This window comes from Pseudophryne corroboree, chromosome 5 (genome assembly GCF_028390025.1).
Source record: "Pseudophryne corroboree isolate aPseCor3 chromosome 5, aPseCor3.hap2, whole genome shotgun sequence".
NCBI classification, from domain to species: domain Eukaryota; kingdom Metazoa; phylum Chordata; class Amphibia; order Anura; family Myobatrachidae; genus Pseudophryne; species Pseudophryne corroboree.
The window spans coordinates 674624152-674637487 of NC_086448.1; the positions used below are offsets into that span (position 1 = coordinate 674624152).

General features: G+C 45.3%; 1 protein-coding gene across 2 annotated transcripts in view; it reads right to left on the minus strand.

Moving 5' to 3' along the window:
• Nucleotides 1–3718: 3718 nt before the first annotated feature.
• Nucleotides 3719–13336, minus strand: part of LOC134928241 (epidermal retinol dehydrogenase 2-like) — a 150735-nt gene continuing 141117 nt past the window's right edge. For both annotated transcript variants that reach the window (XM_063923751.1, XM_063923752.1), the window contains exons 6-7: nt 8428–8553; nt 3719–4782 (exon numbers count right to left, since the gene is read on the minus strand). In XM_063923751.1, coding sequence (XP_063779821.1) covers nt 4689–4782; nt 8428–8553 — 220 coding nt within the window. In that variant the 3' untranslated portion in view covers nt 3719–4688. The remainder of the gene's footprint in view (nt 4783–8427; nt 8554–13336) is intronic.

A 13336-nucleotide genomic window follows, 5' to 3' on the forward strand; every position in this document is an offset into this window, starting at 1 on the left:
CCTAACCATCCACTCTGGTGTCGGCCCCACAGGGGGCGACATCACATTTATCGGCATCTGCTCCGTCACCATATAAGCCTCCTCATTAAACATGTCGACACAGCCGTACCGACACACCGCACACACACAGGGAATGCTCTGAGGACAGGACCCCACAAAGCCCTTTGGGGAGACAGAGAGAGAGTATGCCAGCACACACCAGAGCGCTATATAATGTGGGGATTAACACTATAACTGAGTGAAATTTCCCCAATAGCTGCTTGTATATATAATATTGCGCCTAAATTTAGTGCCCCCCCTCTCTTTTTAACCCTTTGAGCCTGAAAACTACAGGGGAGAGCCTGGGGAGCTTTCTTCCAGCTGCACTGTGAAGAGAAAATGGCGCCAGTGTGTCTGAGCGAGATAGCTCCGCCCCTTTTTCGCGGACTTTTCTCCCGCTTTTTTCTGGATTCTGGCAGGGGTATTTACCACATATATAGCCTCTGGGGCTATATATTGTGGTATTTTTGCCAGCCAAGGTGTTTTTATTGCTGCTCAGGGCGCCCCCCCCCCAAGCGCCCTGCACCCTCAGTGACCGGAGTGTGAAGTGTGTATGAGGAGCAATGGCGCACAGCTGCAGTGCTGTGCGCTACCTTGGTGAAGACTGATGTCTTCTGTCGCCGATTTTCCGGACCTCTTCTTGCTTCTGGCTCTGTAAGGGGGACGGCGGCGCGGCTCCGGGACCGAACACCAAGGCTGGGCCTGCGGTCGATTCCTCTGGAGCTAATGGTGTCCAGTAGCCTAAGAAGCCCAAGCTGGCTGCAAGCAGGCAGGTTCGCTTCTTCTCCCCTTAGTCCCTCGCTGCAGTGAGCCTGTTGCCAGCAGGTCTCACTGAAAATAAAAAACCTAATTCTATACTTTCTTTCTAGAAGCTCAGGAGAGCCCCTAGTGTGCATCCAACCTCGGCCGGGCACAAAATATAACGGAGGCTTGGAGGAGGGTCATAGTGGGAGGAGCCAGTGCACACCAGGTGACCTAAAGCTTTCTTTAGTTGTGCCCAGTCTCCTGCGGAGCAGCTATTCCCCATGGTCCTTACGGAGTTCCCAGCATCCACTAGGACGTCAGAGAAATTTGTATTAGTGGCTTTCTAAGATTTATGTTTTTAGTGTCCCATCTTCTATACCCAATATGTGTACTTTAAAATGATGCAGTCATGAATTAAAATACTTAATCTGGAGTGAGAGATTAAATTGTGGACAAATGGTGTGAATTACCAAAGCCGTTGAGTTTAAACACTGGCAACGGCGTTCTCACTCGCACCCTTTGCCCTGGCCAATTCACACCCTTGTGGGGTAGCGAGCACTTTTGACTGAGATCCGACTGCAGTACATATACAGCCGGGCAAATTAATTTGCTCTCAACTGAATTCCCCCCTTGGTGTCTGCTTTTGAGGATTACTGAAACCCAATAATTGGAAAGAGGATCAGGAAGGATATGCAAATGAACAATATACCAGGCAGAAAAGTGAAATGTTGTTTCAGGTTAGTGAAATGTATGGAATTGTGGTCCGAGAACCTCTGACTGTTATAGCCCAGTTACTGTGAGAGATGAAAGGATGATTGCTTTCACCATGAAGAAATCCTTGTGTTGTGATCAGAATAAGGTTTCCATCTAATAGTGCAACACGCAGAACAAATGCTGTTTTGTGACATCAGACGTATTACTGCAGGAAAGCTTTTATATTTTGCTTTTCATTTCTGAGAACAGCATTGGATTTGGGGTCTTTGATGACAGAGTCTATTCTCTTTGCAGTAAAGGTCCCGGTGACATGAAGGTGCGTAGTCTGGACTGGCCACCTGATATCTCCTAGTTGCTCTATACTCCCACATGCAAAGATGAGGTTGGGTTATGCAGAACTAGATGTAAATCAGATAAGGGGAGTAGAAAACGTGCATATGGGGTGGGATTGGGGGGTTAGACACACCATGATTTTCCAATGTCTGTTGATGTAGTGGAGATCAGGCTTCATCCTTACATTCACATCTGCCAGGCACATATTAAATATAAAATAATGGATACATGCCATAAAGACAGTTCTGATGTCCTCTGGTTATTTTTTGAATGCTAAACTGGGCTGTAATTTGGTAGTAAAACAGCAAAGGTCAAATAGCTGAGATGGTCTTAAAGTTTACTGGGGCATGTCCAAGGAGCAAGACATTGTTGTGCACATTGTAAACACACTTGATAGATATACAAGCACATTTGTGCAAATATGGCATTGAGAGTCTGAACTTATATTTGCCCTCTTTGGGGCTGAATCGGAGATGGGAGCGCAGAAAGAGAGCAAGTATTTTTCAACTTGGGAAAACCATGCTGTACTGCAGGTGGGGCAGAGAGAGTTAGATTTGGTAGAGATTTGTGAGCTACAGTACATCTAAAAGCAGCCAGTATTTACCCTGCACGGAAAAACAATTACAGTATTTGCTCCCCTGTATTGCAAATGGTTTGTTCCAGATCCAAAGTAACTTTTTTCCTGCATGGCTCTCGATAAATTAAAAAGAACTAAAGCAGCGCTGGTATGCATGTTTTATTATTCCATAAAATAAATATGATATATGAACAATTCTTTTAAAAAGTGTATAACACTCAATGCATAAAAACAACTTTAGTAATACACAGTAAAATTCCCATCTAAGTATTTTCTCACCCACTGGTATTGTTCAAATGTAGTACGAGTCCTTCTGTAAAGGCCTGTTCCTTTTAATGCTCCAAGTCCTCAGAAAGGTTTACGAATACTTGTAACGGATTCCAATATAAAAGTGCTTGCTTTTTTGGTGAATAGTCCCTTTGCATGTACCGCCAGAGGGCGCTCTCCTAGTCAAAGTGCAGGTGTAGGCTGGAGTCCTCAGATCTGTCACGGTTTGGGTTTTTATCAGTTTTGATGTTAGGCAAATCTCCGTTCGGTTGGAGTGCGCTCCCTGTGTTCCAGCTATGGGGGTGTGTGTCTTCCACACACTTCCTGTGGAAAGACACACCCCCATAGCTGGAACACAGGGAGTGCACTCCAACCGAACAGAGATTTGCCTAACATCAAAAAGTTGTTTTTATGCATTAAGTGTTATATGAACAATTCTTTTAAAAAGTCTATATCATATTTATTTTATGGAATAATAAAACACGCATACCAGCGCTGCTTTAGTTCTTTTTAATTTATCTGTATTGGAGAGTGACTATCTCCTTATAGCAGCAGCTTCACTGAGAAGCAAACCATAGTAGCACCTGTGACATCTACCTAGTAGATAATTTTCCTCTATAAATAAGGCTTAATATAAAAAATATGTCAGAGTAAGCCATTTACATTAAGTGCTTTTCCATGGAATTGTGTTGTCAACAATATTATGTCAATTAAAGATGTCAACACAAAAAATTATCAAACAACCAGATTAAGATCTGGGTACCCCATGAAAGAAACTATCTGGGCCAATGTAGACATTTAAATTCCTAGTATTTACAAAGAGGACAGGATAGGATACTGCGGAAGCATAAAAATGGACAGTTTGTATGTCTAAGAAGAAAACACCATATGATTAATTTTATCCCATCTCTAGATTTCCCCACATAACATGTTATGCAACGAGTAGAGAGACTTTGGAACACCCCTCTTATCAGCATTCCAGCTGCGACATTGCAGCCACATATAGTCTCCCCTGTAGATAAATTTTGCAATGTGAAGACACAGTTATAGAAGATAGAATAGACAATTTTAATAAGTTTAGTGCTAACAAAGTACAACACTTGCTGTTGAAAAAACACATCTTTGTGATATTACAGGTTTACGTATTTGAAATTGTGTATGCTAAATGTCTGCTTTCTGGCAGATCTGGTAGACTCTGTAGTCTTTTTGGATGAAGTCAATATCATACAAGTAAAATGTATTATTCTGGAATGTTTTTAAGAAGTATGAAGATTGAGCTAACTGTAAACGGTTGAGGCAATTCAAATAAGCGCAAAGGCTCATTGGAGCTTTGCAGGATATTACTATAACTAAACAGCGCTTATAGACAATGCAAACAAATATAATCACTGGTTTTTGTCCCATAATATCTGCAAATATGCTCAGAACCACTTAGCTGGCCCATGTGCTTTACTGCCTCGTCCTCCTCCACTTTGGAAGCAGATGTTTGCCTATGATGTGTACACCTCTGTTCACAATCTAGCAGTAAAATAGAGAAGCTTCACAATTTGTTACCATATTTTTCATCCCATACTGTTCCAGTCTGCACAGCCATGTACACAATTTTAGATACATAACGCAGAAAGTTTCACAAAAATCACACATTTTATACTAGTTTAAACATATAAAGTATGTGGGTGATGATTACCTCAACCTGGGTATATTTTTTACAGCAATTAGTAGAAAAATATGTAGGCATAGTTAAAAACACCTTTATACACTTATTTTTTTAACAATTAAGACAGCACATTCTGTTGTTTTGATATTATACATTGCTTCTTTTTCTACTCATTTTTAATGTTTTTATTGCACCTGTACCTGGCAAACAAATCGCTCTATAAAGCACTCTTCACTGAAAATGTTGTGACTTATTTTAGGACCCCTAGTATTTGAGATGTGTATTTATGTACTTATTACGGAAGTAGGTTGTACATTCCCCGGTCATTTTAATTTCCGATCACTGTACATCTTGGAGTTAGTCCTTTTTGACACGGCCTTTGAAACGGTCCATGAAATGGAAAGCTCCAAAGTAATCCCCAAGAACAACTCCTAGTTTTGCAGATATAATGCTAAATAGAAAGGGGAGGAAAAAAAAAAGAAAAGAAAAAAAGACATTTATAATATATTATAAACACTTTGTAATAATTTTACAATATAAATAAAACAAACAAAACAAGGTCTGGAAAGGAGGTAAAACAAGTTTCGAGGAGGAACCTAAGCATACTAACGATCTGTATACATGTATTACGGCAGTCTTCATATGATTAGTGGCAAACATGGTGCCGAATGTGACTAGGGAGGACAGTAAAGGAAAATGTCCTCTCCAGCACTTCATTGTACACTGGACCCGATTCAGATTTCTACGCAAACCCAATAGTTTATGCACAAATCCGATGGAGTCTGCAACACTGCTCACAGTCACTCATGCTGTAGCATTTGGGGAATGGAACGGGGGCGGAGCCTGGTTCCATTTTACGTAATGGGAGGCATTTTCTTTTATTTGAATATAAAAGCAGACAAGTGGCTTAAAATGCAATCCTTCTTTTGCATGTTTTAAAAAGGGAAAAAAAAAAAAAAAAATCAAGTCTCTTAATCGTCCACCAACATGTAGAGCCCACAACTCAAACCATTCGGTAAAACTAGAGGGTCCACTCCCCAGCATTCATCCACACATCTTATAATAAACTCCAAGAGCAGCCCAGCTACAGCCATGTTAAAACAAAGGGAAAAAAAATAAAGCCAAAACCAGCACTACAGATGTGTCCTCTTACAACTTTGCTCCATGTGCTACAAGTCGCGTTACACATAATGCGTGAGTGGTGTGTGACTGTAGCACCGAGCATCTTTTTTTGCATTTTTTTCCAGTGAAAATGCGTCTTAGATGCAATGTAATGCAATAACGCACAAGCAGCTTCTGCTGATTAAAATGATAAGCAGCATGCCTATATTCTGTGTCTGACTTTGACTGTATTTGCATACAAAATGCTATGCTACCATGTTTTCCTGGAAAACACTGTAACATTTAATTTTGGATGCAGATAGAGCCGGTATTACAGACAGAATATAAGCATGCAGCATATAATTTTATCGTGCGTCCTGCTGCATTACATTTTGTTTAAGACATGTTTTCGGGGCAAAAGATGCACATGAAGACGATTGGCGCTACAGAGTCACGCCATAAAGGGCTGTTTAGCGTGACTGCAGCAAGGATGTAACAGTACACATTAGGGTGGCAAATCCCGGGATTGGCGGGATCCCGGGATTTCAACCAAATATCGCCCAGTCTCCAATCCCAGGGATTTCTGGATCAGGCGTCCGTTTTTTTTAATGGCGGGCAGCGTTGAGCGTCCGCAGGAGGCTCAGACGCTGCCCGGCTTCCTCCTCCCCCTGCGCAGCGTGACGTGATGTCAGAGGTCAAGCTGCGCAGCCATCCACTCTCCACACAAACCTCACCGACATGGAGGAGGTCACCCGCCCTCCCTCCCAGGTACTACGGTGGTGGGTTATGCGTGCAGGGGGCGGGGAGCCTTGACAGAGAAAACCCAATACGCTGGATTGAAAAAAAAATGGCCCGGGATTGGCCACCCTAGTACACATCTGTACAAGTTGTCAAGATACAAAAGACTGGACCAAACCCTTGCATTGCGGGATTTCTGCCGACATAACTGCTGCAGCAACCCAGGCCCAGGTTTGGTGTGAAAGGGTCTACCCGGGTTGAGTTACCCGGGAAACCGACCCTGGTAGACTGCAGTGTGAACAAGTCGCTTAAAACCATACAGAGAGCCGGATCACCATCGCTTGGAGATTATGTCATCTCCAAGCGCCAGCAAAGGAAAGACCTGGCAATTTGGCGTGAAAGGAGTATAAGGGTAACTTGTACATAATACATTTCTCTAGCAAGGCACTATTTCTCCAGAATCAGGGTTTGTATTTAAAGAGCATCTCTATACAAGAGTTGTTTGTATGAACTTGGGAGGTCATTCCGAGTCGTTCACTCGGAAAATTTCTTCGCATCGCAGCGTTTTTCCGCTTAGTGCGCATGCGCAATGTCCGCACTGCGACTGCGCCAAGTAAATTTGCTATGAAGTTTGGATTTTTACTCACTGCTTTTTCTTCGCTCAGGCGATCGTAGTGTGATTGACAGGAAATGGGTGTTACTGGGCGGAAACAGGCCGTTTTATGGGCGTGTGGGAAAAAACGCTACCGTTTCCGGAAAAAACGCGGGAGTGGCTGGAGAAACGGAGGAGTGTCTGGGCGAACGCTGGGTGTGTTTGTGACGTCAAACCAGATGCCGAGTAAGTCTGAAGCTACTCTGAAACTGCTACGAGATGTGTAATCGCAATATTGCGAATCTTTCGCAATTTTAAGAAGCTAAGATTCACTCCCAGTAGGCGGCGGCTTAGCGTGTGCAATACTGCTAAAATCGCCTTGCGAGCGAACAACTCGGAATGAGGGCCTTGGTTTCATAGACTGTTGTATTTGGCTCATGCTGCATCAATGTATCACTCTCTATTGGGCCATTCCCTGTGCAACTCTTAGCATCGGGCATCTATTTTGTCGAAAATGCGCCTTAGTTGCAACGCAATGCGACTAGGATGCACCAGTAGACTGTGCTTATTATAACTGATATGTGACACTTGTATATTGTGTGTGATTGAGTCTGTATACGGAGCACAGATTCAGAGACTCAGTCGCACACAGATATACAAGTGTTGCATATCAAATCAATCAGCACAGTATCCTGGTACATCCTTGTTGCATCGAGTTGAGACTGGCATTTTCTGCAAAAAGTCAAAAAAGATGCCCGACTCTATCAGAGTCTTATGTGCCCTGACGTGCCAATATGTGCCGTTTGGCGCGACTGCAGCAACGATGTATGAAGGCACACCTTTATGTAACTTGTGGCTTGCATCTTGCCCCATTCCCTGCACTACTTTTTAATACTGCCATTGTGATGTATAACCCTGTTCTCGATTACATAAACCTCATACCGGATATAGGTGGTCATTCCGAGTTGATCGTAGCCAGCAACTTTTTGCTGCTGGTGCGATCAACTATTCCATGCCTATGGGTGAGTGTATTTTAGCTTAGCAGGGCTGCGATCGCTTGTGCAGCCCTGCTAAGCTAAAAAAGTTTTGTGTAAAAGAAGACTAGCCCTAGACCTACTTACCCTGTGCGACGTCTCCAGCGATGCAGGTCCCGGGGCTTTGACGTCAGACATCCGCCCTCCGTTATGCTGACCACGCCTGCGTTTTCTCCACCACTCCCCCATAAAACGGCCGCCAACGGTCCGGTGATGCACAGGAACACCTTCTTTCTGTCGATCTTCTTGCGGCCGCCGCTACAACCACTTTCTTCGTAATCCACGTAGTAACCCGGCGACCCCTGTCGCCGGGAAACGACACGGTGCGCAGTGCGCACACTGCGCATTCCGGACCCGTTTGCATCGCTGCGACAAACCGCTGCGTGTGAACGGGTCGGGATGACCCCCATAAGATCAGCACACTCCTCCTCTGCAGACATGCCACTGATCAGACGGCCATGCTGTGGACATTCCCATGATTTGATTGTCTTATAATCAGGTTACACATGGACAGGAGACAAAGATTCACAAGCACTGTCAAACATGGGCAGTATCAACCATACACTGGGTTATAATTAGAGGGTCAGCGATAACTGTACCATCAATACAACAGGCTGAAAGAAGGACTCACTTTTTGAAAGCAAAAATTATGTACAGACTGCGAGGCATTACTAGATACACTTGTTCTTTTAAGATCGCATCCACTATTTTCTTACTCGCATATTCTGGCTCTAAAATTGGCATTAATCGAGGCCATCTGCAACATAAAACATACTGTCAGATACAAGGAAAAGAAAAATCCTAGATAAATTATTATTGTTTAATTATACATGATTCTATAGCTACAACGTATTCTACAGCACTTTGCAACAGGTAACACAGTAGTTAAACAACACAGATTGTTAGCAGACAGAAGTATAATACACACACAAGCGTAAAACATAGGAAAATAAGACATTATCATTGTAGACATTTTGACTAAATTTTTAAATTGACCACCTGGATCCATGCAGTCTTTCTAGTTTTTTTGGGGGAAAAAACCCCCAGGAATTTAATACCTACCGGTAATTCCTTTTCTTCTATTCCGTAGTGGATGCTGGGGTCTTTTACTTTAGTACCATGGGGTATAGATCGGGTCCACTGGAACCTGGCACTTCTAAAAACTTTTAGTGTGTGCATGTGTGTGTTGGCTCCTCCCCTCTATGCCCCTCCTTTCAGACTCAGTCTAGGAAACTGTGCCCGAGGAGATGGACATAATCTGAGAGAAGAACGAAACAACAGCGGTGAGACAATAAGCCAACACACAACCATAAATGAAAGGAGGGCGCTATCCAGAACAGAGGATAGCAACACCAACCTAACCAGGATAGCACAGCTATCCCAAAAACAGAAGAGATTCGCAACATCGGTCCAACCAAAAAAACTTACACAGGTAAGCAGGAACGAAGCACTGAGGAGGGCGCCCAGTATCCACTACGGACTAGGAAAAATGGAATTACCGGTAGGTTTTAAATTCCTATTTTCTCTTACGTCCTAGTGGATACTGGGGTCTTGTACTTTAGTACCATGGGGAAGTTTCAAAGCTCCCAAATGGGTGGGAGAGTGCGAAGGCCCCTGCAAAACCGCCTGACTAAACTGAAGGTCAGCCTTGGCCAAGGTATCGAACCTATAGAATTTAACAAACGTGCTCGAACCAGACCAAGTTGCAGCTCGGCAAAATTGTAGGGCCGACACACCCCGGGCAGCCGCCCAGGAGAACCCCACCGACCTCGTCGAGTGGGCCTGAATAGACGTCGGCAAGGGCAGAGCCCCCGAAGTATAGGTCTGTTGAATGGTCAACCAGAACCAACGAGCAATAGATTGCTTAGAAGCTGGCCGACCAATCTTGGAGGCATCATAAAGGACAAATAGCGAGTCAGATTTCCGATGACGTGCGTCCTTTTGACATAAATCTTCAGAGCGCTGACCACATCCAAGCACTCAGGACCCACAGAAGCGTCAAACAACACTGGAACCACAATAGGCTGGTTCACATGAAAGGCAGACACCACATTAGGCAAAAATGGAGGATGGGTCTGAAGTTCCGCTCTGTCTTCATGAAAAATTAAGTAAGGGCTTTTACAGGATAAGGCCCATAATTCAGAGACACGTCTGGCAGACGCCAATGCCAATAACATCACCGTCTTCCAGGTGAGAAATTTCAACTCCACCCTATGTAAGGGTTCAAACCAATCCGATTGGAGAAAGGACAGAACCACACTGAGATTCCACGGAGCCGTGGGAGGAACTAAGGATGGTTGCATATGAAGAACTCCCTTCAGGAAAATCTGTACTTCTGGTAACAGGGCAAGTTGTTTCTGGAAGAAAATAGAGAGCGCCGAAATCTGGACTTTAATGGAGCCTAGACGTAGGCCCATATCCACTCCCATTTGCAGGAAAAGCAGATAACGACCAAGTTTAAACTCCACTGGAGAAACTGGTCTACTTTCACACCAGGAAACATACTTTTTCCAGATACGATAATGGTGTTTTGACGTAACCATCTTCCTGGCCTAGACCATGGTAGAAATAACCTGAGAGGGGAGCCCTTTCTTTGCTAGAATCTCCCTCTCAATTTCCAAGACGTCAAACGTAGCCGCTGTAAGTCTTGAGACGGACCTTGCTGAAGAAGATCTTCTTGGAGCGGCAGAGGACAGGGATCCTCCAGAGACATGGTCAGGAGGTCCGAGTACCACGCCTGTCTAGGCCATTCTGGGGCAATTAGAATTGCCTGAATGCTTTCCCTTCTTAGTCTTTTGAGAACCCTTGGGATTAGCGGTAGCGGAGTGAATAGGTACACAAACTGGTACATCCACGGTGTCGTCAGCGCATCCACTGCTACAGCCTGCGGATCCCTCGTTCTGCAACAGTAACGGCATAGCTTCTTGTTGAGTCGAGAAGCCATCAGATCTATCTGTGGACAGCCCCACAGGTGAATAAACTGTTGAAACACCTTGGGATGTAGGCCCCATTCCCCTGGATGAAAGTCGTGCCTGCTGAGGAAGTCCGCTTCCCAATTGTCCACTCCCGGAATGAATATAGCGGAGGTGGCCCTTGCGTTCGCCTCTGCCCGGAGGAGGATTTTCGAGGCCTCTCACAATGCCGCTCTGCTTCTTGTTCCCCCTTGTCGGTTGATGTACGTCACTGACGTGGCGTTGTCCAACTGAACCTGGATCGCCTGATCCTTCAGGAGATGAGAAGCCTGCAGAAGAGCATTGTAAACTGCCCTGAGTTCCAGGATGTTTATTGATGGGGCAGATTCCTGTCGTGACCAAATCCCCTGGAACTGGGCCCCTTGGGTCACAGCCCCCCAACCTCGAAGGCTGGCATTCGTCGTCGGTAAAATCCACGGGTGGATATTGAAACTCCTGCCCTCCACCAGGTGAGGAACCTGTATCCACCATAAGAGAGAAATCCAGGCTTGCGGGGACAATGTCACTTCCTGATGCATGTGAAGGGGAGACCCTGACCATTTGTCCAGCATATCCAGCTGAAATGGTCGGGCATGAAATCTGCCGTATTGGATTGCCTTGTAAGCAGCCACCATCTTGCCCAGTAATCGGACGCAAAGATGTATGGATACCTTGCGAGAACAGAGCACCGAGCGAACCATAGCCTGGATAGTAAAGGCTTTGTCCCTCGGGAGAAACACCTTTTGAGACACAGTATCCAGTATCATTCCCAGGAACTGAAGACGTTGGGCAGTTCAAGGTGAGACTTCTGAAAAATTAGAATTCACCCATGATCCGTCAGTAGTAGAGAGTCGACAGATTGATGCTGTCCAGCAGACGCTACCTGGACACAGCTTTATTAGGAGATCGTCCAAATAGGGAACTATGTTCACTCCCATCATGCGCAGTTGCAGCATCATCTCCGCCATGACCTTGGTGAAAACCCTCAGAGCTGTGGATAATCCAAAGGGTAAGGCTTGAAACTGGAAATGGTCATTCAATATGGCAAACCTGAGGTAAGCCTGATGAGGGGGCCACATGGGAATGTGTAGGTAAGCATCCTTGACATCCAGAGATACCATGAACTCCCCCTCCTCCAGCACGGACACCCCTGCCAGCAGGGATTCCATCTTCAATTTGAATACCCGCAGATACGGGTTTAGAGACTTCAAGTTCAAGATGGGGCGCACTGAACCGTTTGGTTTGGGTACAACAAAAAGACTGGAGTAAAAACTCCGGTTGCGTAACTGAGGAGGTACAGGCACCAACACCCCTGTCTGCAAAAGCTTTTGAATAGCTTCTTGCAAGGTAACTCTTGCTGCGGGTAAAGCTGGTAAAACCAGACTTGAAAAACCTGTGAGGAGGGAGTGTCTGGAATTCCAGCCAGAATCCTTGGGAAATGAGGTCCCTCACCCAAGGATTCTGGCAGGACTCCGCCCACACGTGGGAGAAGTGTTGAAGGCGAGCACCTACCGGAAAGGTGCCTCTCCGCTGGGGCCAACAGTCAACGCGGAAGGCTTAGCGGCAGGACATCTGGTGGTCTGGTCGGGGTGCAGGTTTACGGGACTTACCATGAGAACCTCTGGAGGTGGTGGAGGCCCCTCGGCCCCTGCCTCTGAACCTTATTACACGAAAGGACTACAAAGAGGGTCCGATGTAAGAATGTCTAGCAGGCGGCGCAGACAGGTAGACTTACCCCGCCGTAACCTGGGAGATCCATTTAATGAATTCATCTCCAAACAAGCATCACCTGTAAAGGGAAGATTTTCTACACCCTTTTTGGAGTCAGCATCAGCTGACCACTGACGTAACCACAGAGCCCTGCGCGCCGAAACAGCCATAGCAGTAGTGTGGCCATTTATCTTACACAACTCCTTAATAGCTTCACTCATAAAGTTTGCAGCATCCTGTATATGTTGCAACAGAGTAATGACCTCATCCCGGGGTAGAGAGTCTAAACCTTCAATAACAGTGTCAGACCACCTGAATATCGCCCGAGAAATCCACCCACAAACTATTGTGCGACGCTGTGCTGCGCCCGCTGCCGTATATATTGCCTTGAGTGTAGTCTCAATCTTACGGTCAGCCAGCTCCTTCAGGGATACAGCCCCTGGTACTGGTAGTACTAATTTTTTGGACAGTCTGGATACAGACATATGGACTGACGGGGGGTTTTCCCATATCTTCCTGTCCTCAGCAGGGAGGGGTCTTACATTTTTTATCTGGGTTTAACCAGGCCTCCCTGGCCAGGGAGTTTAATTCTTTAGACACACCTCCACTCCAGGGGACAGAGAACTGTCCTCATCCATATCATCATCATCATCATCACCACCCACATCCAGCTGATCAGTCAGAAACAGACTGTAATACCGGAGGCAAGTGAGCGTTTATGGGATACCACTAGAGGGGGCTGATAAGCCTTCTTGGCATCTGCAGCCTTAGCCACACAATCAATAGATTGTCTTAGCACCTGTCTCTCTCTTTTAGCAGCCACCAATTCTGAATTTACATTCTGAAGCTATCTAGACAGTCAGGTGCCTGTGAACTGTG